This window comes from Chroicocephalus ridibundus, chromosome 3 (genome assembly GCF_963924245.1).
Source record: "Chroicocephalus ridibundus chromosome 3, bChrRid1.1, whole genome shotgun sequence".
Taxonomy (NCBI): Eukaryota; Metazoa; Chordata; class Aves; order Charadriiformes; family Laridae; genus Chroicocephalus; species Chroicocephalus ridibundus.
In genome coordinates, this window is record NC_086286.1 from 15,947,623 (window position 1) to 15,975,572 (window position 27,950).

A 27,950-nucleotide genomic window follows, 5' to 3' on the forward strand; every position below is an offset into this window, starting at 1 on the left:
TTTAGTAGCTTGGATATTAGAAAAATCACTGCTTGAGGACTGGTGGAAATACTTCTTATCTATCTCTTCTTTGTCCTACTTGACCCCAGGAGCGCAGCTAGAAAAAAGTTCCTTAGATGTATGACAACTGGGAAGGATAAGTTACATCCCGCAGAGCTGAGTGTTGGCTGAGCTGTGAATGCAACTCATGCAAAGGCTTTTTTTTTTTTTTTTTTAAATCTGTTTGAGGCAGATGGGAAATGCTGTACCAGGTGGACAAAAAAAAATTAAATAATTCAAATCTCTCCTTTGGGGAACATCAGCTCTGTTGTCTGAAGGATAAAGTTTTACATAAATTCAAAAACCACTCAAGGGTGACTACTGATCAAATATTTTAGAGCCAGAGATAAGAAATGGAAGCAAAGGCATAACAAATAAGCTTTTTTTAGTTTGTTTCTTTGGCTCGACCTGTGAAATTTGAATCCAAATGAACAGTTCCTTGAAAGGTAGGGCCAAGCATATTCCAACTCAGTTAAATCTGACAGAAAGAGGATAACATCAAAGCTTCTGGGTTGTAATATTCCCCATTCCCAAGGATCTTTGAATCTTGGGTTTTATTTTAGTGTGATCAGTATTTGAGCTTCATCAAATCATCCTGGGTTTTCTGTTCAGTTGGTTCTTTTTGCTTACTTATTTTTTTCTTGATCCTAACATAAGACTGGTTGCCCCCAAAATACCTTGGTCTTATTTACAGATTGAAATATAGAGCTAAGAATATGAAAATAGATCTATAGTCATGTTGGTATAACCTCCATGAGGACAAAATGTTTTGCTTAAATCACCCATCCTTAGGTCTTCATTGCACAGAAATGTTAGCTTTTGGGTGTAATTTATTCTCTTCTGTTTGCAGGGAAATAAAAACCATTCTCCTTGAATTGAAGACCTCAGAAAGCTGATTTTGTGCAAATTCTGCAGCTCCCTCCTTTCAGTAACAACTCTGAATTCCACCTAAATATTGTCCCTGGCTCATACAGAGAGTTCAGGTTTCCATTAGCCAGACTCAGGCAGCTGTCCTCATGCCATTATTTTTAGAAAGGCTCATAATCATTATTTTTTTTCTTTTTCTCATAAAGATAGGGATTATTAACCAAGATTGAATGTTAATCTCCTCTGTACTCAATCCCCCATTCAGTGACACGATCACAGAGTGCCTGTACGTACAGATCCCATTTCATAACTTGTAATGTTTTGCCTCTGATGGAACTGATTTCTCACTCTACCTAGCTAAAATAATTATGGCTGAACCTGCTTGAGACCGAGGTACTTACGGAACAGAGAAGTTTCAGGTCACTAACCCTTATTACATTCAGGTTCCCATTAACTTCTCTGTTACAAATGATGCATTGTTAGCTCCCTTCACAAAGGAATACTTACTATTTGGGATAAAAGACATACTTAGGTGGAATGAGATTATTTGAAGAAATATAAGCATGTTAACCAAACTCAGTTACAGTGACAGAATTGCCATGCAGGAAGTTACTTAATAGCTAGTAATGAAGGCTGAGATTCAAAGGTGTTATCAAAGGCAACCATGCAGAATATATACACGCACAAAATCTGTCACGGGTAGTCTGCACACACTGCCACCAAACCCCTTTTTTCAGATGAACAGAACAGCCATCAGCAGAATAACTCTATTTCAGACAGAGAACAGTAGCAGCCACAGTTAATGCTACAGAGCAGAAGAGCAATGATACGGACATTAAAGTCTCACTCTGCTTTTAACGAAGTAATGCGGGACGACGTCAGAGCAACACAGGGTAGGCTTGTTAGATGGCTATAAGAAGAAAGAATAAAGAGATCTCAGTGTAGATGCAGCCAATTAATATATACCTGGTAATGTGTAGGGAGACATATGTCTAGCTTGTATGGAGGGTCCCTGTTTCTTCCTAGCGGAATGGGAAGAAAGTTCAGGAATAACACAAGACAAACAGGCCTCTGGGTACAAAATGTTGCTAAGAATTTTCCTTTACTTTTTCTTCCTTGATGTAAAACCTGATGCCCAAAAACTTATTAGAAGGAAAATCTGAAAGGAGTGTAAGGGAGAGACAGAGCAATGCAAGAAGAAATTATTAGACAAGAAGAGTGCTTAGCCACAGCTGCTAGAAATACAGCAGAGCACTATGACTATGACACGACTTCATTTTATTGCAGCAATGAGTGAGAGGTTCCCCAGCTGCTTTGGCTGCCATTGAGATCAGAGCTGCTGAAGGAGCCAGACGGAACAAAACTGTTCTGTTCTGCTCACTCCTGAGGACTGAAAGGGAATCCCGCTTTGATATGTAGACGAAAAACTGATGAGCACCAGTGTAGTTCATAAAATTCCAGCAAGCCAGCAAGACTAGAATAGGTAAAGAAGCCAGTTTAAAGAAAGAAAGTACAATCATCTGGACATGAATTTTGACTTTGTGCAAGAAAATATGACTTTCTGGGGTAACTTAGGTCTGTAGACTTTTTTGCTTTCTTGCTCAGGAAGGTCACATCCATACGTAGCCTTCCAGGCAAGTCCCATTTTTCTCTTCCAACATAACAAAATTCCTCAGTCTGTGTTAAGGAGAAGGTCATTAGCAAGAAAATAATTTTGAAGCTCTTTGAGCACAATGTGACCAAAAGAAAGTTGTTTTACTTTCCGAATGTGCTGCCCTGTTAAAAGGCCAGAGAGCCCAGTCTTGCTATCAGTGACAAGGCAAATGGTGCTGATACTTATGACTGAAAATTTAGTTTCTAGGGACCTCAAGTAAACTCCTCCTCTCACTCCTCCATTCCCCATCTGGCCACTACTACTTAAGACTGGCTACAAATTTAGACTTTGTAATGCCAAAAAAATAAACTTAGGAGGAAAGGAAGCCAAGGAAACCTTTCTAACCGGTAGACACCTTTACGTTCCTTTTATATTTCTCTTCTTCTATCAGAAGACTGTACTGAGGTCAGACACGTTGCTGAACGTAGGCCTCAAAAGACCAGAGCTGGGCTCGTCTGGCTCAGGTGGAGTCCACTTCCAGGCACTCCAGTCAGGTGGTATATGAACCCACAGAGCATTTGGCTTACATGCTGCTCCAAATGGCTGGCTTCAACTTCACCAAAGGAGCAGAAATCAAGAGAATTAGAATTTCTCTCTTAAAGCATCATTTTTCCAGCCAGGCTTCAGCCTATTAGAGCTAATCCTTTTTCACCTTTTACACTGCATAGCAAAACAGTTGCTAGATGGGTTGGTGATAATAAGCATCAGCCTACAGTAAGGTCTAGAGAATCACTTTGTTACACGTGCTTGTATTTTATCTATGTGATATACCTTAACCATACTCTTACACTAACAGAATGGCTTTCAAGACTCTGTTTCCTACTTGCATTTCTGTGAAGTTAAAAAAGAACAATCCTCAACAGGCTCATCACTTACCATTGGAAAACAAATAGTAATTTTCCATCAAAGAAAACAATTTTACAATAATGCAGTTTTTTACGCTACTCTCAACCCAAATATTTTAGCACTGCATTAATGTGTGAAGTCCAGTAAGTAAAAACAACCAATTCTCTAGCTTTCACTAATCTGTGCAGATTATCTGATTTGCAGATAATGTGTCCTCCAAGGAGGCATAGGCGGCTCCATGGGGGCCAAACGAAGGGTCGTTAGTTCATGTTGAGTGTCTTCAACTTGCAAGTTAAAATACAGCACCTGTGGAGACTTTGCCTTTTGCCTCTGGTAGGCACAATCTGTTCACCCAACAGTTCAAGGAGCTCTTGCCCACAACTGGCTTCTTTACTTGTAGCTGCTTTGATGACATATCCTTCACTAGGCCCTTTGCCCTTGCTCCCCCACGCACAGACGATACTGAGCATTTGGGATTGGGTTACAGTTCTGTTAACCCACGCACCACATGAGCTGACTCTCAAGATTGTTTTGCCAATACCTTCCAGAACAAGGAAGGACAGCTAACTTTGGGAAGATGTAAAAATCCAGGACTTCAGCCTCTTTGAAGTTCACACAGAAAATGTAAGACCTCACACAGGGTGAAATTTCAACTGCATGCTTTCCTAAGGATCAAAATGAGAGGAAAGAAGGCAATCCTCTCCTCATCGTACTTTTGGAAATTAAGCATGTGTCCAGGGTTGCCCAGGCTAACACAGTGCTAGAAATATAACATCCCTCAGTCCCAGTTTAGCTTCTTTGTCATACTCCTCCCTACTTTCTGTTCCTGCCAAATCACCTGAAATGTTCTAGCTGTGGTTTTCTGCCAAAACATAATTTCTCCCAACAGCCTGAGGGATATCAAACATTTAAGAAATGTCTGTTTCTAAAGATAGAGCTGATCTAATTTCTTGGAAGTCTTCCTAATGATTCTTTGAAGTGCTATAAGCCAAACATGGAAATTATGGCTAAGCAGCTTTTGAACAAGCATTCTTTTGAGCACTTTTAGAGCATATTATCTTGTTATTAATAACACTTTCCATTCAGCTTCCCAATCACAATGGAATGTGCTTTAATTTTGTGTGGAACTGGTACACTGGTGTGCTTTATTCAAGAGCTTTACTTCTGTGAGGTGATTTAAAGTTTCTGTTCCTCCTGTAGGAATACCTGCAATATCATGCTGCTTCTAACGCAGACCCTCGCAGCTACTGACACAGGAACCAATTAGAAAAAGACAGACACAGCAAGCTTTCAGCAGCACCAGCATTGCATTCACATCAATTAAATACTTCTTACAGTTTAATAAAACTGTCATTTATCTCCAAAGTATATATACTGCAGTCTCCCCAGTACCATTTTAGTGTACACTTCCATAGATTTCCTTCCTAATCTGTACATCAGCCCAGATTTCCTAAGAAACAGGTTTTGAGGTGGTGAGAAAGACACCTGCAGTATTTTCAAGTCTCATTTCTTCCTTCCCAGGAAGGACTGGTTTCAACTAAATCAATCTTAGAAAAAAAAATAAATCATTAAAACAGTGCTCTTTCTGAGAATAAATAAGGACAAAAACTTTCTGAGAGACACCAAAACCTCCAACTTTTCCTTGCTTATGTCTTAACCTCCAACAAACTCCCTTCCCTCAGTGAACCCAGCTGTCTTTCTCTGCAAGTAATGGGGAAGCAAGGGTGTCAGCGCTTTATACATAATGGTCTGATTATGTGTGTATATATATATATACACATATCTATATATATATATGTAACACCGTGTTATCAGTTGAATCTGTGATTCCACATGAACCACTGCTAGCCTGGCTCCTAAGATCAAAGTATTCTCTGCCTGACTCTGCAAACGGAGAGAATTTAAAGGAAAGAAATAGTATAAGAGCACAGAATAATTCAGGTACAAAACATTCCTCTGGCAACATTAGAAAATAAATCACATAAATAATAATGGCAAAATATACCATTCTTCAAAGGAAACACAGCTGAAGGGAATGAAGCAACCAGGTATTTTTACAAATGGTGCTTCAGCAGTGACTGCACAATAAGCCTAATGCTGATATTTTTTAAATCTTTGACGCACACATATTAATTATACATTCAGGACCAAAGCGTTGGCAGTGTCCTTGTTGTATTTGCAGCCTACATGCATCCCCCAAGAGCCAGCAAGATAAAAGACATATTCATACAATGTTTGCTCAAACTTCCTATGAAGCAAACTATCCCTTAATGAAATCCATTATTTCTAGGGCACAGATTTCCAAAAAGACAAAGGACACCAGTGCTCATGACACAGAATGCAGATGAATCTTACAGCCTAAGGGCCAGGGCAGCAGGAGGTGAAGTATGTCTGTGTCTTCTCTATAAACAGCATAAGCCAGAGCACACACAAAAAGTAAACAATGAACAAGAGTATTCCCTTAAAGCTGACTTGTAAGAAACAGCTAAAACAACACTCTTTAAATAAGCATATGCTACCAGATTAAGCATATGCTACCAGATAAACTTTTTATGCTTAAAGCCAGAATACAGTCATAACTGAGACAGCCCTTTATTAAGCTGAGCCTCCTGCTAGAACTAACACAAAGGCATTCAGATGCACCCTTGTCTGATTATCAGCAGGTTCTTCTCCCATCTCTTTCATCCTCAGAGCTAGACACACTGAACACTGGGGACTTTGATACCCAGAAAAAAAGGCAGCTATGGAGCTCACATCCAACTCTAGCAAACCACGTAAGAGGATCAAACATGCTACATGAAACCATATGTGAAGAGAATGATTATTTCCAGTCAATGCAATGGAGACACAGAATTTTAAGCACCTTGCTCAGTGACCCAGTGACCCAGGGTGTGAACCAAGATCACTACTCAGCAGTTCTAAAATTGGGTTCTTTGCTCTAACTACTCAGTTATTCTCATTTCCCGCATGTAACGGAAGATACCTCCTGGGGACAAAGCACTTCCTCTCCCTGAGGAAACCACTTCTAGGAGCGATGCTGGCCATTTTCATTGCCAGGTAGCTAGTGATGAAATGACTGATCACCATGAAGGAGAATGATGAAGAGACTCATACCTATCCAGTACATCTGGGAGAGGTAAGATCATCCACTGCCATATTCCCAAACCTTCGCTGTTATCCAAGTGCCAGAACGTCTGGCTCTGTTCTTTTCCTGTCTTGTTCTCGACCAGCACCAGGGATATATTGCCCAGCAAGACACCATGGATGAGCCATGACATTCGTAGCTAGAAGAAAGAGAACATATGAGATGAAACATCAAAAACGTTATCCAAAAGTTAACAAAATTCCCAACTCTTCTTTCATTTCTTTGTTTTCTAATCACCCAAAAGTCAATTCTCCCTGCCTTTTGCTCATGTAATCCCTTTAGAAAACTCCACAAATGTGGAAGCCTTCAATACTTAGTATATGCTATTTAATATTGGAACTACTGGCTTTTCTTTTTGGTAGTTGTGTCCAACATATCTCTGTTTTAGCTTTCATGTATGTGTCTGCAATTTTAAAGGGATAAGCTAATATCTCTATTATCTGCAGTACAAAGATCACACTCCCCCTAAGATGTCACCTAAGAGATTCAAGTTAAGATGAAAAACTTTTTCAGCAACAAACTTTTACATTCCAGCAGCAGCAAAAACCCAGGGAGAATAGCTGCAATAAGCAGGCATCACCCGTAATCACATCCTTATCCCCCAGATACTCTTTTCAAAAATCAGTTTTTCCTTACCTCTTTCCAAGTTTCCACAGACTTTCCAATTACAGTTCAGTAATAATTAGGTTTTTTATTAATTAAAATACGTTAGGGAACCTTTTTTCTAACATTTTTGTTACTTTTAATGTAATTGAGTCCATTTCTATGCATTTATCCCCATATGTAAAATTATTTCATGTAGTTTTCTCATTTTATCACTTTCACTCATCGTATGAAAAGAAAAACAATCCCTTCTACATCAGGCTAGTCTCAGAATCCATATTGTATGAATACAGTCTTCTAACTTTCTTGGGAAGAAGAAGACCTAGCTCTTTGTGATGAAGAGCATAAATAAAATACACATATATATTACATGCAGTCTCATCTCAATAACCAGTAGAGTTGAGAATGCTGAAGGAAGGAGTTTATTAAAGCTACATTAGTGATGGATTTTTGGACACAAGAAAGTGTTCAGCATAGTATCTAGCATCCATGCATGTTAAAAAATAGCCCTCTGGCTTTTAACACTTCAAAGCCAACATCTAAGTTGGCTAGGAAGGCTAGGAATTAAATTTATATTTTACACAGGAATACCTGATAACATTACTTACTTTCTTGCTTTGATAGCATAGAATATTCATATCCATTTCTTAGCAGAAAACACAATGGCTAGATTTTTCTTGCTGTTCCTATCTCATGATTTAAGTCTGTCCTGGCAGACAAGTCAGATTTAGGTGTCAAAAGCCGGGGGGACAGAAGCGCTGCTATTATTGCTAGCTTACGCTCACAATTCTGGGGTGGCTGAAACAAAATTCTGGGTACCCATTATATTAATTTTCTGTACTGAATTTAGGTAAACAGTGCAGTTCACCTGCCTGTCTCCAAAGTTACAAAACCAGCAATGACATTGATGACGTTGCAAAACTATGACAGAGACCAAAAAAATCTAGATGTGGTTCTTCTCTTTCTCCAGTCCAAAAATCACTGCAGTTGTCTGGAATCACTCCTGGGTCTGTTGAGCTATTAGTGCGTATGACACAGGCACTGATAACGTGTACAAACTGATATGCAGGTATGGGTCCGTGAATCCCTCTCATTACCTCACTTTGACCACAGATGTTCAAGACTGATGCACAGGTTTTCAGCAGTTCAGCAAACCACCACCGGGGCCTACCAGACCACAGCACTTCTAGGGACAAGACACTCCTCAAGTCTGACTACCAGCTCACTCTCACCCCAAGTTTGGGAAAGGACTCATGGCATCCCTTATCCGTTTCTATAACCTCAGACAGTGGAAACCTTAGGATGAATTGAGAGGATTTTCACCTTGCAGACACCAGAGAGAAAACGCAGAGTTGAGCAGGACTGCAAGGAACTGCTTCAGATATTGACACAAAGTGATGGCCAGGGAGGCAGCTGGGGAAGGTCTGAGTTTATACCCACACGTTCACCAGAACCAACACTGGTGGAAGAGGCTCCTGACAAAGGTTTATGGCAGGAGGCCATTGCCTTCACACTTGATATCTGCATGGCTACTCCTAACTCCTAGTGCACACACAGTCTTAATGTCTGTGGACCATCAAGATTAAACAACCTGTTGAGCATTTATACTTTCAAGTGCCCATGAAATGCGACTACTGAAATTACAGTGAAGATTGCTCTTTCTTAAATATCATTAGAATACCTTTCAGACCCACTTAGGCAATTTCCGTTGAGAAAACCGATCAGGACTAAACTTTTTTGTTTTTGTTTTTGTTTTTTTATTAACTTTGGAATACCAGTCGATATTTAAAGCAATCAAGCTGTAGCAGCAAAAGAAACTCCTCTTACTGACAGTCCGTATGTGAAGCACTTTTAGGACCCTAATGCTAACTGTACTGTAATGCACTATGTGAGATTTCTAATAGAAGTAAGTTGGAGAAACTTCACTGTGACATTTTGACAGTTCAAAATTTGAGAGGTAAAGCCCTGAAGCTCCTACTATGCAGGAGCTTTCAGACCTCTGTCTCTTCTGGAGACCTGCCAGACAGTAAGAGGCAACTTCTACACCGTCAGAAATGAGAAAAGAGCGAGCCTTTGATAGCTATTAACGTAACACTAGAGCAAGAGCTGAAGCAATTGATGAATTGGAATGGATGCCTTTGCACACATGTCAGCTGTTTGAAGGAAAGACGTAGTTGGCATTAGATGTGGGAGATCAGCTCGCTGGCAAAGTGCAATATGCAGACTCTAATGAACTGGCTCTAAGTGAATCGACTGGCACTGTGTCCAAATGGGCATTTTTGGCTGTGATTTCCATGGTTTCTAAGCTTCACAGCAGGGCAGTCCAGGTCTTTTCACACCTGCTGAAGTGAACCAGAGCAGATGATGAGCTGGATGCCATAGTAAAGACTTCCGAATGGGGCTGGCATTCATTCTACAGAATACAGCATCAATGATGGCAGATGGTACTACATACACGATGCGTCCTGTAAGTAGTGCAGTGGCACATTTGGAAAAATCTGAATTTGGGCTGTTGGTGGCATACCCCTAACGTTATATACCAAACATCTCCCTCTGTGTTAAACCAGCAGCAAAATATTCAGAAGCGAGAAACATCACTGAGAAATTAATTAAGCATTGCAGGTAGACATTGGCTCAATAGCACATTGCTTGCTGGCTTTACAACCCACCATAGCTGGTGATTAGCTGTTCATACACAAACCCACTGACTCAGTAAATGAAACCTTCTCAACTGATTTGGGGAAAATTAAAGGGAGAGAGAGCCCATGGTAAACACACAGCATATTGAGGCAAAACTTGGGTCAGATGGCCACACGCACTGTGCTGCAAACACCATCTGGAAAGATGCCTTCTGAGAATCCCCTTAGCGTCTGAGTTTGTGGAATTTCTGAGCTAACAAACAGGAGACTCAATTCATCCAAGAAAGAACAAAAAACTAATCCTTCAGTATCAACAGGGCTTGGCAGGTTTAACAGAGAGGTGAAGAAAAACAAGGAGGGTAGATTTTCTAGCACAAGCTGCATAATTTCAAGATCACCTGAGAACCGAGACTTGCATTTTCCTTCCTTATGCACAAAAGAAATAAAATACTGAGAACCTTCTGGGTGAAGTTAGGGCCTGCTTACATCTGTAAGTCTACTTTAATGGCTAGAAACATTCCAGTATGAACTAGTGCTTAGATATCTGACTGAGGACCAATGACGCACACTCACAGCACCATAAATCAAACATTCCTCAGCAGCACTCTGGAGAGTTGCTGTTTCTTTTTCCTCCCTTTCTGAGTGGCAATGCCCCTGACTATTAGCATTACAGTCCTATCTGGCAGAAAAAGCTGTCTGTCTTTAGCACAAGTACCAAAGAAAGGGGAAAAGATGAACATACTTCAAACAGGGCTTGGAGCAAGGTATTTTTAAGAAGAAGGAACTGCAGTAGTTGGATCCCACTGGTGGCTATCTTGCTACCCATGCCCAAACTCTGCACCACAGGCTTGCATCGTGTGAGACAGCACATTACTTAGTTCTCCGGTCCCCCACTTATAATACTTGCTGAAAGGAATTGCTCAAAATTTTCTTGACCAGGAACTGTGGATTCTCGAAATACAGACATTTATTTTTCGGAAAAACATAACTCTTATCTTCGGTCTTCTTCACTGGTCAGGAAACAGTAGAAGTTGTTTTCAGATGTGAATGCACTGACCCAGTAAATGTAAGTCAGGCATTAAAGAAGCTTGGAAAACACCTCATCATTGAATAGAAACTGAAGCTGGAAGTTGGAATACAGTTTACATAGAATTAGACAATAGCTGCAGACACCTCTGCCAAGTCTCAGTAAGTTTTGTACATGAATATGAACTCTGTTTGAGGCGTGAAGTTTATCACATTGGCAATATTGTTTTTCTTACAATAAATGAGAAATGGTTGCACACAACAGTACAAAGACATCTATTAGGACTGCTCAGCAATGTAGATTTGGACCCTTACGAATAAGAAAGATGACCAAAAGCTCTTGTTCCTGTTTTTTGGCCAGATAACAACTGCGCATGATCAGTCTGTCTTGCAGTCTGCTGACACTTCTGCTTTTGCTTAGGACTCAGATGTGCAAGCAAAAACCTTATGTAAATGATAAAATGGTTATTAACTGAGCTGATCATGTATTAAAATACCTAAGCAGGCAAGAAGAGTTTGTATTTTATATTAACAGATTCTTATGCTACTTATTCTCACATTATTTCTTACTTATGTTTACTTTTATAAAATCAAGAACCTAATAGAAGCACCTTCATTTCAGGAAACAAAAAACCATGAAAATAAAAACGACAACAAAAGAGAGAGAAAGAGTTCATAATTTTGCTGCCAGAGTACTGTGGAGTGAAAAGGCCTTCAAGAAATTTCAGATATTATAGACACTCCAATCCAATGACACAGAAGCCAGGTGACAAAGGAAGCAAGAAAAAATAAAGATGGGTAATAGTGAATAAGCTGTACAGATTTTAAAACCAACATTTTAAAATAAAAAAGGATGCTAACAACATTCTGCAAAATAAAGCACATGAAAGGCTGTGCTAAAGGCATATCTATGTTGCATTTTTCATGCTCATAAATGTTCTGAGTCGATGTTATTACCATGTACCCTTCTAAGTTATTTAAAGCTCAAGGAATAGAGGCAAGAGAGAGACACGCTCTGCAGGTGTCAGCAGGGGGCTTAGAACGCACTCAAGGAATGATTTATATTATTGATTTACATGCTTTAAAAAAATACAACACTTTTTCACAGAAAAGAGAACTGAATTAATAACCACAGAGGATGAAAAAAACTTTGTATCTATAAAGCCGTATGAGAGGGCAAACTTCAATTACACTGTTTTACATCAACATATTGTATTTATTTTCTAGAGAGCACGTTTACCTTCAAAAAGTAATTTCAGGCTTAAAAGAAGTCTGGCTCAGTTTAGTACTTACACAATGTAATGGTGGCTTTCAAGAAATAGCTAGTTGAAATGTCAAAATAGCATCAGAAAAAGATTTTCATTATTTTAAACGTGTCCAAAAGCACAAAGCTCTTTTACTATCACAGGAATTTGTTTTTGTAGTTTTTCAGCACAACTATACCCTTTAAAACATTTGACCCAGGATCTAACAGAAAAATGAAATAATCTGGTTCCCAATCACAATGTCGTCCCTCTTGAAAAGAGTCACCTTCTTTTGTGGAGATGCACGTGATAACACTTAAGGCTAATTTCAAGTCCATCTCCAACCAGGCAACACCACCTCTGTTTTTCTCCTTCTCTATTATGGACTACACCAAAAGTGCTTGCATGGCTTTTACTTCTCAGCTATGGCACTAAGGTCTTTCAGATTCCCTTGTGCTGAGCAAAGAACACCCTTTCTAAAAATCAGTCTCCAGACTGGTCACGCTTCTGCAGTGACTTTCAAACAGAAGTAATAGTCACAATCCACCACAAAACGAAATCTCGCAGGATAGATGTAACTACTGCCCAGGCAGGTACACACTGTACCAAGCCCTCACAGAATGCAGTAGTCCTGGACCCAGTCTTACATCTTTTTATGACAGACGCATCTCTGAAAAACGGAATGAAAAGCAAGTCAACGGACGTGACTCTGCACTTGAACAGCAACAACGCTGGGACTGAGGGAGATGAGATTGCCTCTTTGTCCAGACATGGGGGGCCAGAATTGAGTCTCCAGCTTCCACAGTGTGAAGTGCTCCCTGGACATGTGCAACACTCTCGTGTCAGCTCTCTGACATCTTCGCAAAGTACTGAGAAGAAGGTGGCCATTATATTCTGGAAACTGTGCACACCTGGGGCTATCAGCTGTGGCAAAGCAATTAAGCTTTGCCATGGGTGGTGTCTGAGATGACAGCACTTCCCTTGCACTTTAATTGCAATGCGGTTTCCCAGCTTCCCAGACAGCAGTACAGCTACTGATGACATGCATATGGATTTCTTCTTCCAAATGAGGAAATGTCTGACGACCCCAAGATCTTCTTTGTCCTGTTGGCCTTGTGCAGGCCAATTGATTCACACTCAGAGGAGGGGAATCACAGTGTGAACAGAAGGGGGAAATAATGCTGTGCTTTATTGCTCAAGGTCTATAAATTCTGCCTTTAAATCAGGCCACTGTTTGGATTAATTCTTCGCACTTTAGCTGCATTCCTATGCTCAATTACATGTTCTTTGTTTCCAATGAACTTTTACATGTGAGTTAAAAGATGTTCACTCTTGATTACTGTGACTCAGTTTGGTTCCTGAAGCATTTCCTGAGCTTTTTGTTGCATCTCCCCTTTCTGGCTACTTCAGGGTAACGGAGCATCTCTTCACAGACTATGTGTACCACTTCCTGCATTTTCCCAAGATTTAGCAGAAATCCCACAGTTTCCCTCTACCACATAAATTGTGTTTTAAACACACAGTTAATGGGGTCAACAGGCAAAGGACTCTTCCAAATGTGCAACATGAAAAAGCTAACAAAGACTGTCTGGACTGCAAACAAGAGAGACTCTTTGAAGCCAGGATACTCGAGCCAAGATTTAATAAAACAACAAAAAGAAAGAGAAAAACTAACTGAACCAAGAACAAAGGGCAGCATCACAAACTAACTGCTCTGACCTGCCAAAAGCACCGAAGAACAAAGAAAACGAAAATATAAAGCCGCTCAAAACAAACAGGAGCAAAGTGCAATACAAAGCTATACACAAAGTGCAAAGCACATTAGGGCCCATGTCTGGGAAAGTACAGGCTGTGTTTATTACTGTATCTCCTGCATGCATTTTTACCCTTTTCTCATCTTTTGAGGCATGTGGGGCAGTACAGAGTAGGTCAGGCTGATTTTTCCTTTTCTGAGTTAACAAGGAGCCTCCCACAGGGCATGGCAAATGCTAGGGAAGTACAGCCTGCAAGCAGCCCAGCATGCTCTGGTGACCAACCTCAAGCTGGGGAGAGCACAGAGACGGAGGGTCGCGCTTGTTCTGCACTTAGCGGCAATATGTACGCCAAATATCATCCAGGCTTTGGAGTCTCCAAGTGCTAGCATCAGCACTACGGCAAAGAGCTGCCCAGAACCTCTGCAGGGAAGGTGTTTGAACCAGGCCACCCCATAAGCCTCCAGGGTGTTAGCAGTCATTTTCTCAGACTGTTCAGTTGTCTCTGTTGTCAGTCTATCACAGTGGAAGATTAAACAGCTGAGGGAGAAAAAACAAGCCTGAAGCATTAGCAAACTCTTTGTGGCTGGCACACGCTATGGATTGCTCGACTGTTTCCTCCAGCATTGAGTCCTGGTTCCATGGACATTCTGGCCAAAACCCAGAATCCTCCAGCCTGGTAAGCAGTACTGCAGCAGGTAATGCTACTCACGCTGAGACTGAAGTAATTAATTCTTACGTACACTTCAGGCTAAAGAGCTTCAGTGGGTCTAGTAGCGCTCCAGAGCTTCCACATAGCAGGAATAGAGAGAGGGGAGTTAAGATCAGCCAACTGTGGATGTCTGCTGGCCTCCTTCCTGCTCTCAGGGCTTGCAGCATGTGGCTTTCATAAAGTCCTATGCACAGACCAGGGGTAAGCTCCACTCATCCAGGAGAGGTGAGCGTGCTGAGTAGCCAGGGCAGCACATTCAGCCCCGTCCCCAGGAGTTCAGCTGAGCCAGGCATATTGATAGTGGGGTAGACATTGCATACGAGGAGGAGGAAGAATGTTAAATGACAGGTTTAAGGACAGCCTCTATCATTAATATATATTGGTGCAGGATGTGAATCTGAGCAGAGTCTGTCTGGGGTACTGGAATTATCTGTCAGAACTAGCCACCATGTAAGTGAACACACAAGGAAAGCAAGCAGATATCTAAAGGAGCATGTGAGCTGGATCAAATACAAGAGGGAGAGCAGGTCTATGGCTTGCTCTGACTGTGGAAGAATAAATGGGTCTAATTCACGCATGCTTGCTGAGTTCCCTTTGCCACATGAATCATGAGTGAGTTTTGTCAGTGGGATTTCAGTTGCCAGAGAATCTGTCCTGGTTGTGACATGCCAGGTGGAGCTGTCAGCAGTGACAGGTAGAAGAAAACTCATCTTTTAGTGCCTGAACTTGAGCCAGTTCAATCGGAAAGTGATTGAGAGTGAATAAATACAGGACGTCGTTATGGTATTTTCACAACCTCTTTTCTGACTATAATTTCACTATAAGGAAGTTTGTTGGCACCTACTGGAGGAATAAGTGCGTAGGGGGGGAATATCTCCTTTCTCCTCTTGTGTTGTGCTGAAAAGCTGAATTAAATTATTCTGCTCACAGACAGATTGTTCCAGTAAAATAGAATTTGAAGCCACTGGGGACTCATTGAGAAGAGAAGCTTTTACGCTATATGAAAAGGCAAGAGACAAAACCCTTGCCAAACTCCTTCACTCTTTATTACCGACAGCTGCAATGCTGGATGTGTCCGGATGCCTTTTAAGTGCCAAGGGGAGTGACGGAGGTGGGATGGCATGTGAGGAGATGAAATACATGGCAGCTTCTCCCCCGACGGCAAGTTTAATTATTTGCAGTGTTGTATACACAAGAAAAAAATATACACATATTGGGAAATCATTCACTCTGATTCCTGTGTCAGGTGGATTATGAAAAACACTCACTCTTGCTTGTCCATGGCAGAACAAGGTCTTAAAATATTCAGAACCTGCATATGCCTTTGTCACAGAAGGGAGGAAAACCAAGGTAGAATGTATTTCCTAAAGAAGGAGGACATGAATATATCAAGAGAGCAAAAACAGATGCGCTTTGCTATGTGAACTGAGATATCCAACAGAAGTCAAGCAAACCAAACTTTAAGCCAAAGAAACACCATATTCTATGTCCTTTTCATTCCAGAGAACTTTCTAATGCATCCCTTTTTGTCCTTTCTGCATTTTAAGATAAGTGGAACAGAGAGGATCTGTTTCCTTTTGTCTGTTCAGTGCTCAACCAACAAACACCAAACTGCTTTGTTAGGATCAATTTTCCCAAATCCCTCTGGCTCCAGCCGGAACCATTCTGTGATTTCAGGGTGACCATTCAAGACTGGAAATGCTCGAAGTCACTAGCCATGGTTCAAAGTGCTAAGTCACTGATAAATCCTATCAGTGATAATAAAATCTGTGAGGCTATAGACTAGATGCAGATAGGTCATCTTTCTGTAATCTGCAGTTTAAGGGTTAAGTACAAACACTTCGGAAACACCAACCATTTGTGCAGGGTTGGCAAGCCTTGATATAACTGCTTAAGTTGATGTCTTATGACTGTCACCAGCTTTTCTGCTTGAAGAAGAACCTAGTTCCATTCTACATGAATTTATCTCTGCTGCTGTTAACTTCAGCGCACCTATGAACATGGCCTACATAAGGATTGGTAGGTTTGAAGTGCAGCATGGTGAAGACCTGCCAGCTCAAATCCCAGCTGGGCTAGAGGAAGCATGCACTGTATTTTCTGAGCAGCTCAGGGGCAGTCCTGAAGCCTATTCGTTCATAGACCTTTCAAATACAATGTTTGTTCATGGAGTGAGTTTCCTCCTCTTTGTGTTTAGGTAATGCTGGCTGCCCTACTCTTACAGCATATACACCTGATTATGAAGATCGTAATACATCATGTGTGGCCACACAATGAGGACAAGATACACCAAGCTTTTCAGAGCACGTTTTGTGGCATTTCAAGCAGCTAGCCATATCTTTCCCCTGCACACAGGGGCATTAAATAAGCATATTTTATAGATAAGCCATCAGAGAAAGTGGTTGCTGTCTACTGACCTAGTGCCTATATTTGAAAACCAGAGTCAGACACACAAAATATCTCTGTAAATTGCAAAAGAAAAGAGAACATTAGGACTTGCCTCACAGGGGGAGTTCCTCAAAGGAGCTGGAAATGCAGTGCTGGTCATGACAGTGTTTGCTACTGCTGGTGCTTTGCTGGTGTTAAGGAGGAGTGCACAACCTGGATAAAAGAGCAGGAAGAAGGTCAAACTGCAGCACTCACCTTCTGATTTCAGGGTTTGTGAAACTCCCCAGAACCTATGTTAGCTGGCTCCTGCTACAGGAGAATGCCAGAGAGCAGGCGGCTTTTTCAATTTCTTAGGGACGCAGCTGCACCCAACAAACATACTCAGGAAATACATTTAAGAAGTCTCCCTAGCCTCCCCCTACAGCTATCTTCTGTTCCTCCATGATTTCAGATTCATCCTCCTTGCAAGGCTGAATAACAAAATGGGTCTTTTTATGAACGAAAAGTAACTTGGAAGAGAATATTTCTCTTGGGCAATCCCCAAACAAAATACAACGATGGCAAAACACAACCAGAGTAATATTAATTCAGCTGGAGGCCTCTTTGCTCCTTTAATCATTTGTTGTAACAAGAGGAACAAGGGCAGTAGAAACACTAGGGTTCTTCCTCATCAGTTCTGCATGAAAAGGTGTGTCTTTGCACTATTTCAGCTCTGCCCTCCAGCTCAGGACAATACGACTACTTAGAACCCAGTTATTTGGGCTTTCATTGAAATTGCCTCTACAGCACAGACAAATCATGAATCAGCAGCACTTTATTGCCAGCTCCCCACAGTACCCTCTTTCTGGCTCTTTGCCTTCATATTTACCTACGCTTCCATCACTTTGTGGTCTGTAATACTGTGGGCTGAGCCATCAGGCAGCATAAATGCATCATAGCCTATGCCACTTTACACAAAACTAGAGAATCTTACTCTTCATGTTTAACACCAGATCTAACTTTCTAAAGCAATGCTGGGATTATACACCATTGACTCTGCTGTTATTATTCTATCCCTTTAGATGCTCTGTGCCTCAGCAATAAATGCCTCCAAAGATTTACACTGTTGCATTAGGAAAGAGCTTATCCTGGCAGGCAACCTGTTTGCCAAAACTCAACCAGCAGTTCAATGGTTCAAAAACTCAACTGGTTCAACGCCCAAGATATAAACCTTCAATAATTTGTATGAGAAGGATTAGAAATGAGCTACTGGGACTTGGCTGGAGGAACCAAGTATAGAGTAATTATACACAGAAGTGGAACTCAAGGGACAATGGAGCAAAGAGAAGAAAAATTTGGAAATGAGAAGGGGAAAAAAAGAAGCAGAACAGAGAAACAGAGGAAGTAAATAGGAAAATTGGAAAGAAAAACTCAGATCAGTATGGAGGAGGGTCGTGCAGATGAACACTTGGTGTGAAGTTGTTTAGAAAGAGTCAAGATTAGTATCTGATGTCAGCTGTGGAGACCTGAAGTACCAGTCTATACCCTCAAGACAGAAAGTGAACAGGATAATCTCTTGCTCAAAGCACTTAAGAGTAGAAAGATGGCTTTTGTTTCACTGCAGGTTGAATAGGTAAGTATATAGGAACACGTGCCTTGTGTTTTATTCCCTCTCCCCACCATTTGTGTATCTTATTTCATCTCCACTGCTCATTCTATGCACTTACTATTTACTCTCACACACCTTCTGTTGAAGGAAAACGGTTGTGCTCCGGGCTTCCAATCCGCCATGGAGAAGGATGGGACGCAGAAGAGCCCTGCATCCAGCCACAGTCTCCTTCTTCAAACGAACAGTAAAAGCCAGAGGGAAGATTTTCTGCAAGAGGGAAAGACACACACATACAGAAGAACCCAGGTGAGCTGATGAGAAGACTCCTGGGCACACAGAGAAGCTGCAGCGACTGACTGGGTTGCTCAGGCTTGCGGGCAGCCCCACAGCTACTCAGCCTTTTTGTGTGAAGTCATGAGTGTGCCTGACCATGGGGAGGGTGGTGGCAAGGGTAAGAGCCCCCAAACTGTGACTAACTGACTCTCCCCACACTTTGACGCATCCGAACGACAGGACACATCCCAGTGTATGCTATGGGGTCTCTTAAATACCTGGCCTCTACAGCTCCACAGGTATAAACACACTCAAGGTTAGACTTTGGAGATGGCTTTCCTAACCACTGCTTCTGCAGCCCCATGGAGGGAAATCTTGGAGAGGGTTAAGTTCCTAACACGATTCCCCTGCCTGTCTAGGTTTCTAGGCAGCCCAGCTCAGCAATTTGGTGACTTCTTTCTGTGAGCACTGATGTGGTCTCGGGTGAAGCAATGAATCATTTTGTGCCTCAGTTTTTGCACCTGTGGATCTGTTTGGTGAGATGAATGGATGGAAAAGAGGATAGTTTATTTTAAGCCATAATTTCAGGCTTTGAAGCCCACTCATTCTGTCACTGGCTTGGGGTTTCAGGCAAGTTTCCAGCTCCAAACACTAAAGATACATTAGCTTTTTGCCTTTAAATTTACCAGTTTTAAAGTAATAGTCATCTCATTCAAAGCAGAAGGTAACTTCATGCCGCCTTCATCTCCTTCTCTGCCTACATTGCAAGTTCTTCTTACAAAGGGTGGAAAGCACTGCTCCTCTTGCCCTGAGTCATACGCTTATATTGCCATAGGTGAAGATCCTCTAGTTGGCCATGAATCACGCATTTCCTTAAAAACTCATGAAATAATTTTCCCATCATCCTCAATAAACACTCACTGCCTCCCTAATTTCTACTGTAGTCTAGTTCTACCTTTGCATTTCTTTTCTTCAACATGAGGCCAGACTCTGTACTTATTAAGTGACCTCAGCAGAAAACAGACCTGTTAAATGCCATGTCAAATCACAACCACAACATAATTTTTACTTTTAGTGAATCGCTAATGATCCTTAATATAAATTCTGCACCCAGGGTGCAGCTGACAACTCTGCCAGGTACCAGAAGGCTTCCCAGTAGTAAAAGAGCACAAACTGGGTTTTATGGGGGAAAAGGTAGAGCACAAAGCTAGCCTGTCAGAAAAAGGTCCCCTTTTAATGTAGAGTTACATTAGGCATTAAAGATGCCAGAAGAGAAGTAAGGAAGAGCAACCAGTCATTTTACCCTACTGTATAGACTATAGACTAACCAGTCCTTGGGGCTGGCAGTACAAAGCCCCTGAATATGCTTGTTCAGTGGGGGTAGTCCTTCTCCCAATAAACCATAAAAACTGCTGCAATGAACAGATGTAGCTGTAAAAGGGATGATGATATTTACATCTTTGTGTACTCAAATCTGTACTAAAAACCAGTTCAGCCCGTATTTGTTTTCTCCTTCCATGTTCCCCTAAACTTCCCCTAAAACCATCTTTGGCGTTTTTTTTGTTGTTGTGGGTTGTTGGTTTTTTTCGAAATAAAGCAAAATGAGACAAGAAATCTGCTTAAAACTGCAAGATAAAAATAAAATTTCATGTGCAAACGTATTATAAACGCACATATCCAGGAAATTAAGTTTTTCCTTTCAACTGCTTGTCAAAATCAGAGTAAAAATTTCTTCACTTACAAAATGTAGGACAGACTACAAACTCCTAGAGCAAGAGGATGTGCTGATCATGTGATAGTGGCAATTTCATTAGCTTCTCTACAAGAAGGGGACGCTCTTGATCTCAGATTTTGTCGTGATTATTAGGAAATTTTCCCTCTGAAATTTTCTAATTTTGAAGTGAGGCACTAGTATCCAAATCCCAGATAATTCAAAATGTTTAAATATCAGCCGAACCCCCTGGCTGAGATTGCAGGTCAATTAAAAACCTGTTCACAGGGCCTCAGCTTTGACATACACACCTCAAAATGCAATTCATTGTTAGTGGCACATTCGCCTATTCCTTGGTCTACCCAGAGAAAACCGCTGGGGAACACCACAACTGTAGTGTCTAGACCACACATATTTGATTTTCTAGGAGCCCAAATCACAACTCACTTCACAGAAGAAACTGAAACCTTACGTCTGCGGCTTTTTAGTAGGGCCAAATTTGAACGTGGAAACTGACATGGAGATGAGAGCCATGTTTTATTGTTAATTTCCATGAGCACCCAGATTTGTTATGAAAAGATCAAAACCAGTACTGGAGTTAAGGCTTTTTCAAGTGTTTCCTTCTAAACATCTCCAAATTCATTCAGCCTAATCTTTAAATGTGGAACTGTTAAGCAGAGAGTTGCCTCCTTGTGTTTTACCCCTCTACAGAACTTGATTCTATTTCATTGCACAGCCCGAGGCTGGGATCCAAAGAAAATGACAAATTATAATGTGTCCTGAATTCCTACTGAAACAGCTTGGCTCGGTGTCCAACTGAATTCATTTCATGGCCATACGCTATCTAGGATGATGTAAACAAGTCAGAGCAGCAGGAGGAGTCATCTCAGTAGCAATCCCTGCCTGGAGGCCAGAAAAAGCTCAGTGTTGATGAACAAGTAAGAACATAAATAAGAAGCTATTACTTTCCCAGAAAATTTCATTCCTCCTCCACGAATTAATTTTTTTATGAATTTTCAGATGTCCCGTGCACTGGATGCTTTTTCTCTGCTGCTCTTTCTTACTTTGAATACACACAGCACCTACAATTCCACATATTGCTACTCCACAAAGAGTTCTTTGGCTAGCACTTCTCTGTCGATGTGTACTTCTCAATTTTCTGAACGTTTATAACTCAAACTCAAATCAGCGCAGACACTGCCCTGACGAGGGAAAGCTAATCTGACTTTATGGAAAATCAAGTAAACAAAGGGGCAGGAGTAACGAAGGGGTCTATTGAAACCTGCTGTGTTGGATATTATTATTAGTGACAGAAATCTCAAAAAACTTAGACCTCAGTAAGATTAAGATGCAGCTTGTGGATACCGGACAGAGAATAGAGTAATCCAGTGAGACTGGAGCACTGTGAGAAGGTAAGAGTCTGTGCTTTTGAGTGATGAAGTGCAGAAAAGCTATAGGGTGTTAAACTTCTTCCTAACCGAGTATTTTCAAGCCTTCAGAATGATTTAGATTTTGCTTGAAAGGTAATTAAGTTCAAGGTTTTTTTTAACTTTAATGCAGACTTTTCATCCTTTAATAGCAAGAAAAATTAGCAACTGGCATAATTTATGAAGCGAATGGAGCATGCTCTTGATTCCAAACTAGGTGTAAATCAACCAGATAGTATAGTTCAATCTTTTGGGTGAAATTCCAGACATATTATAAAAGACACAAGCATAAAAATCTACTCTGGTATGTATGGACTTGTACCAAATGTATGAGGAAATTTCAGAAGGCAAAAAGATTATCTACTCAAAGAACTTAAAGAAGCACATGAATCTTAAACGCGAGTTTGTGTCAATGGCTGCCTCTGTGCTAGAAAGTTGGTCTGCCAAATTCTACCAGAAATGAAGCATAAAAAGGGAAATTACTTTTCAACGTAGTCAACAAAGAATTATTCTGTAATGCCAGAAGGCTTTGCCGAGTTCAGAACTGCCAGAGGTTAGGATTTGTTGTTAGAGGTACAGCTTTTGATCAAGAAAGAAGCAAAAGCAAGACAGGAACCTTAAGAGAGCACTGCATGGCAACAGGTTGCTACTTCTCATTTTGCTCGCAGGGAGACTCTGCCGGGCCGTATCTATCACTAGGACACAAATGAATCCAGTGGTTTCTTCAGGCATTTTTGCCTGGAAAGTAAACTGGCCCCTGTAGAATTAATTATCTATGCTTTTTTGGTCACTTGCTCATGTTATCACAAATTCAAACTTTATAGGTTCCTATTCCAGCTGCCATCTGGTCTTTTGACAGATGTGTGCATGCACTCCTCCAACCACATAGCACAGCCTGACTCCTTTCAGGAATCCGACACTAGTCTTCCTTATCTCACCTGGCAATGTGTTTAACATCTTTAAATATTCAATGAGGTAAAGAGTGAAAATTACCCTATAGCCCAGTGGTTATGAGATTTATTTGAAAGATGGAGGACATTACTTTCAATCCCTATTCCAGGTAAAATATATAAAATGTGGAAGGGCAACCTCAGGAGAGACTTTAGTAATCCCTTTTCTTCTGAACTAGACCAGAACTCCAGACCACAATCTTGGAAACTCTCCATGGAAATATGAAATATGGTGCAAATTCACTTAGGCAGAAGAATCAGTCCTGGGTAGATCCTCTAAGTTCTGGGTCTCTAAATAGTAAATATACTATCAGCACCTCCATTCTTTTTAATTATTATTTTTTTAAAATATATTCATCACTTTTCTAACATAGAATCATAGAATTGCTGAGGTTGGAAGGGACCTTTAAGATCATCAAGTCCAACATTTAACCTGCCCTGACAAGAGCCACTTCTAAACCATGTCCCTAAGTGCCCCATCTACCCTTTTTTTAAACACCTCCAGGGATGGTGAATCCACCACCTCCCTGGGCAGCCTATTCCAATGTTTAATAACCCTTTCAGTGAAAAAATGTTTCCTAATATCCAATCTAAACCTCCCCTGACGTAACTTGAACCCGTTTCCTCTCGTCCTATCACTTGTCATTGCTTTGACTGATTAAACAATATTTTCCCAGGCTGAAATTTTTTGGTGAATTTGAGACAGAAGGTAAAATAATTTTGGACTAGCCAAAACTACATGCACTTTTTTCAGTAAAACTTTTATTTTTCCCCAGACTTGCTGCCCTGCAACAAAAGATCTGTATTAGTAAATAGTTTGAGTTTTCATCTCTCTGTCTTGTACCATAGCAGCTATATTACACGTATGATTCTCTACTACAACAAGTGGAAGTACGTTATCTTTTTGCAGGAAGTGGTAATCCACAAGAGCATGAATTCACTAGCAAAGACATAAGAAGAGCACTATCTGAAGTGTCTGCAAAGTATGCTTCTGCAAAGTAATTTCCAGTGTGGCACTTCCATCAGTCTGTTAAATCTGTATGCCTGATCCCAAATCAACCCAGTTCAGCATCTAATTCCGCATCTGCCTCTTTGAAGCTGTCTTTTGCTCCTGCAAGAATATTTGATTATGACTCAAACAGCAACATGCTTTTCTCTAGGGGTCATCCCTCTCTGATTTTACACTCTCTACACAGACTAATTGGTTGCACACAGAACAAGCACCATGACATTTCATTGGCCATTAATAAGTAAAGAGATGTTAACAAGCAGCTGTCATTAGGGAGATTTTTTCTCAGCTAATAAAGGAACAAAAATCAAATTAATAGGAAGAGAATAAATAAATAAATAAAAATATCAGTACCTGCACAGCTAAAAGACTGTGAAAGGAAAAAAAAAAACCCAACAACTCCTTGAAGCTCAAAGATAGACACCTTTGGTTAATGGTAATTTTAAAAGCTCCTCCCTCAGTTTTAAGCATGGCTGCATCTTTTTCTGACAGCTCTTTTGTGTAAGCAGATGCATTTGGGAAACCCCTTTCTCTGCTTTACATATCTGAATCACTTTTTGACACACTTGCAAAAAGCTGATGAAAACATCCGTGTTGCTTAGGAGCAAAACGACAACTGAAATGCTGAAAGATGACATATGGTTTGTGTTAGGCTGCCATGCAGATGTAACTGACATCTAAAACAGCAGATCATTTCTCTGTTTTGTGTGAGAAGTCTTATGCCAACAGCATTCAACACAGCGAAGAGGCAAAAGCAGAGAAATCAGCCGTAGAACTGAGCAGGCTTGTAAGTGGATAAGCAGACATACCCGCAACTGGAGCTCTTGCTAAGGTAAGCCAGTCTTTTTTGCTGCTTGGGTAGAAGATGGCGCTTTTCAGGCCTTTTGTCTGGGAGTAAGAACTCTCGTTCCCAGTACCTGTGGTTGAAAACAAGCCATGTGGCCTTTTCCTCAAGCTAGGGAATGATGCTCGGCTAAACAGGCAGTTAAATGTGTTTTGCTTTTTACATTTTCTTATTTACATTCTCAGAACATTCTTTGCTGACACAACTGTAAGTGCTGTACTGCGTTATGCAAATAGCTAAAGATGAATGCTGCATGGAGGGGGAAAAGGCAACCACCAGCCCCTGCAGATAGCGTATGCGAGAGAGGGATTGATCACTTTACCAACCGTCTCATCATGGGATACAGGGTGGCAGCCAGGCGCAAAAGCAGAGCCAGCCTCCTGACATGTGCAGGTGCAGCCACAGGTGCAGACAGTGTTTGAAAGCAACAGGTAAGCGTGTTCTTCTAGGCCTGCCCCATCCTATGGTGGTATTTAGTTTACATCCATGATTGGGACAACTCCACCTTGTGAGCTCTGCTGTTCCCACTTATATAGACAGGATCGTTCTCAGAAGGCAGAGTCATTTATAGCAGAATATCAGAAGAGTGTATCTGGACATACAGCTGATGGTAAATAATATGTCTTCTCTGTTTCCAATGAAATGAAAATACATTCAACCTACTGATTATCATAATTTACTTTTTTTTTTTTTAATTAAAATGTAGAACACAATAGAAATACTGTCATGAGGTTTTAGAGCGCTGTTTTAAAGCTCTTAGGCAAAGAGGAGGTTTCAATACTACTAATATTAAACATTATTGGTTCCAAGGAGCTGCAAGTCCGCAGCGATGACACTGTTCCTAAGAAAGCGAATTTAATGTTCACTGAATATATGTTGTTAATTAATATAATTTCAAATTGTAACATCTAACATGATGGAGAAGCATATAATTTTAAGCTTTTAACTAGTTTACTAGATGAACCCAGGTCAAACCACTGTTCTCCACACCTATAAAATCTGTTACTTTATTTCTTTGTTAGCAGCAAAGAACTGGAATATGCTAAAAGTTGTGTGTCACTCTTATGTCAAGTTTATGCTAGAAAGAGCAAAAGTCTGTTAGTCTAGACTTCACCTATACCAACACTGCTTGTTTGAATTACCTTACCCAGACTCTCCCCTGCTCTAGCTGTCGCATGTGAAAGCTAAACTGAGAATAATTGCTTCTTCTATTCCAAAGGCTTTTGCTGGGACTGGTATTTTGGTCAGGGAACACATTTTTTGCATACCAAATCACTGCAGCTCTGTTGACAAAAGTCCATCAGCTAGATCAGCTGTGACACATACACTTTAAATTGGTAAATGATGAACTCCTGATGATTATTTTTATTGATACATTGGCCCTGTAGATAACCATATGGCTGACAATCCACCGCTCCTAACTATCTGTAAACTGGCAAAGGGGAAGACGCTGGAGGTAGAACATGTAGAGGTATAGAAAAAAGAGATAAGGCACCTTCAAGATGGTTAAAGGAAGGTCCTAAAGTATCTAGGTTATGCAGCACAATTACAAAGCATTCAGGCACAGCAAGTTTTCAGAAAACTCAGGCTGCTATCTGTCTTCTCCTGTTTTTTATTAGGCTCCTGACTGCTGAAGAGAGGATAGAAAACAAGAGGAATTACAAAGACAGACGAGTTGGGCAAAGACAAGCTACTGGCTCTAGTAATTTTTCATCTTAGAAGTTTTCTCCTTCCTCTGCCTTCTGCCACATGCTGTGGTACATTTTGATTAAAAGCTCTAACAAACTATATACATTCCATAATTCTGTAAGGCATCTAGCTATTCAGACTATACTTCCTTTGCATTTTTGATCAGGACTTTGAAAGAGATGAAGCACTAAGAGCATCTTAAGAACCTGCTGCAGAACTAATGCAGGCGAGTACAGGAACATATCAATTGGTCCGCTCCAGGCAGACATCCAGAGAAACTGCATGAATTATGGAGGATACTGGTCTTTTGATAGTACTGAATTAGTCTATTAGTGCTAAAGTCTCAGGCACTGAAATTCAAAGCAAACAATGCTTTTGGAAAAGGAGGATACAGCCTGGGGGTTGGATTTACTCACTGCACATATCTCCCTCATCTTCTCCCTCGGCGCAGTCCCTGATAAAGTCACATGCCTGCCCCAGTCTGATCGCCGTTCCATTCCAGCAGCTGAAGGAACCCTCCAGAGCCATTTTTGAGCCAGAAGCAGATCCTAGAGAAAAAGAAAACAAAAAACACTTCAGATTACTGAATTGCCTTCCTCTCAACCAACAGGTCATAGGATCCCAGATAACACTGAAGGGGAGAACACCTTGTGAAATCCCCTCAATCCAATAATTACTTGATAAAGTAATTATTTTGTTTGACCTGGTTAATCTTGTCAAATATCTAATGGTCCACCTAACAGACAACTTCAGTTCCCTAGGCATTTCTGGTGTTTTAACTTGGAAGGCATCTTTCACCCTTGAAAAGGGAGTTGAAATTCTGGAGCCTGCTCTGTGTATTTCTCAAGAACAACACAATATGCATGATAGATTTTTAATTGTATGTGAATTTACTGCTAGACTGACAGTCCTAAAGACTGATATCCTTCTGTCTAGCTCAGGAATAACACGGCTACATGGTTTGTGAAAAGAACACAAGCTTTCATCATACCCTCCTGTCAACATGTATTACTTATGACTTAGATGTATCACGTTGTCACATTCTGCGAGAGAAAATAGTCTGATCTCCGCTTGTAGTTTTCTTCCTCTTCTGTACCCACTCCCGCATCCTGCACACCCCTCCCCGTGAATCAGGGAGCCCACAGCAGACTACATCTACCAAGATACAAAAATCATTCATTCATTTTACCTATGCTAAGCAGCAAAAGGCAGCTAGCAATGTGGAAAAGAGCCAACTCTTATGAAACGAGGTCACTGAACATTACAATTAGAGGCCAGTATCATCCATTCAGAAATGATCCTGAGTACTTGTCCCTTAGCACTGTCCTTTTCTGGAGGCACTTGATTCCCTTGACAGCTGAGAAGTCAGAGATCATCCAGCCCCATAGGTATCATTTTCCTTACCGTAGGAATTCTCTCATCCTGAGTCCTTTGATTGTGGCCATGTAAGATACTTAGGACAAGGGCTTTTCTTTTATTTTTTTCTTAAAGAGACACATGCTCTAGATCATCCACCTGAAGGAGGGAGGAATTAGTTCAGCAACATCC

The 27,950-nt window shown here is 40.9% G+C and overlaps 1 protein-coding gene across 1 annotated transcript in view; it reads right to left on the reverse strand.

Moving 5' to 3' along the window:
• Positions 1-27,950, reverse strand: part of ALK (ALK receptor tyrosine kinase) — a 328,277-nt gene that overhangs the window by 57,632 nt on the left and 242,695 nt on the right. The window contains exons 6-9 of the mRNA XM_063328138.1: positions 26,819-26,950; positions 18,635-18,766; positions 17,024-17,124; positions 6,521-6,690 (exon numbers count right to left, since the gene is read on the reverse strand). Coding sequence (XP_063184208.1) covers positions 6,521-6,690; positions 17,024-17,124; positions 18,635-18,766; positions 26,819-26,950 — 535 coding nt within the window. The remainder of the gene's footprint in view (positions 1-6,520; positions 6,691-17,023; positions 17,125-18,634; positions 18,767-26,818; positions 26,951-27,950) is intronic.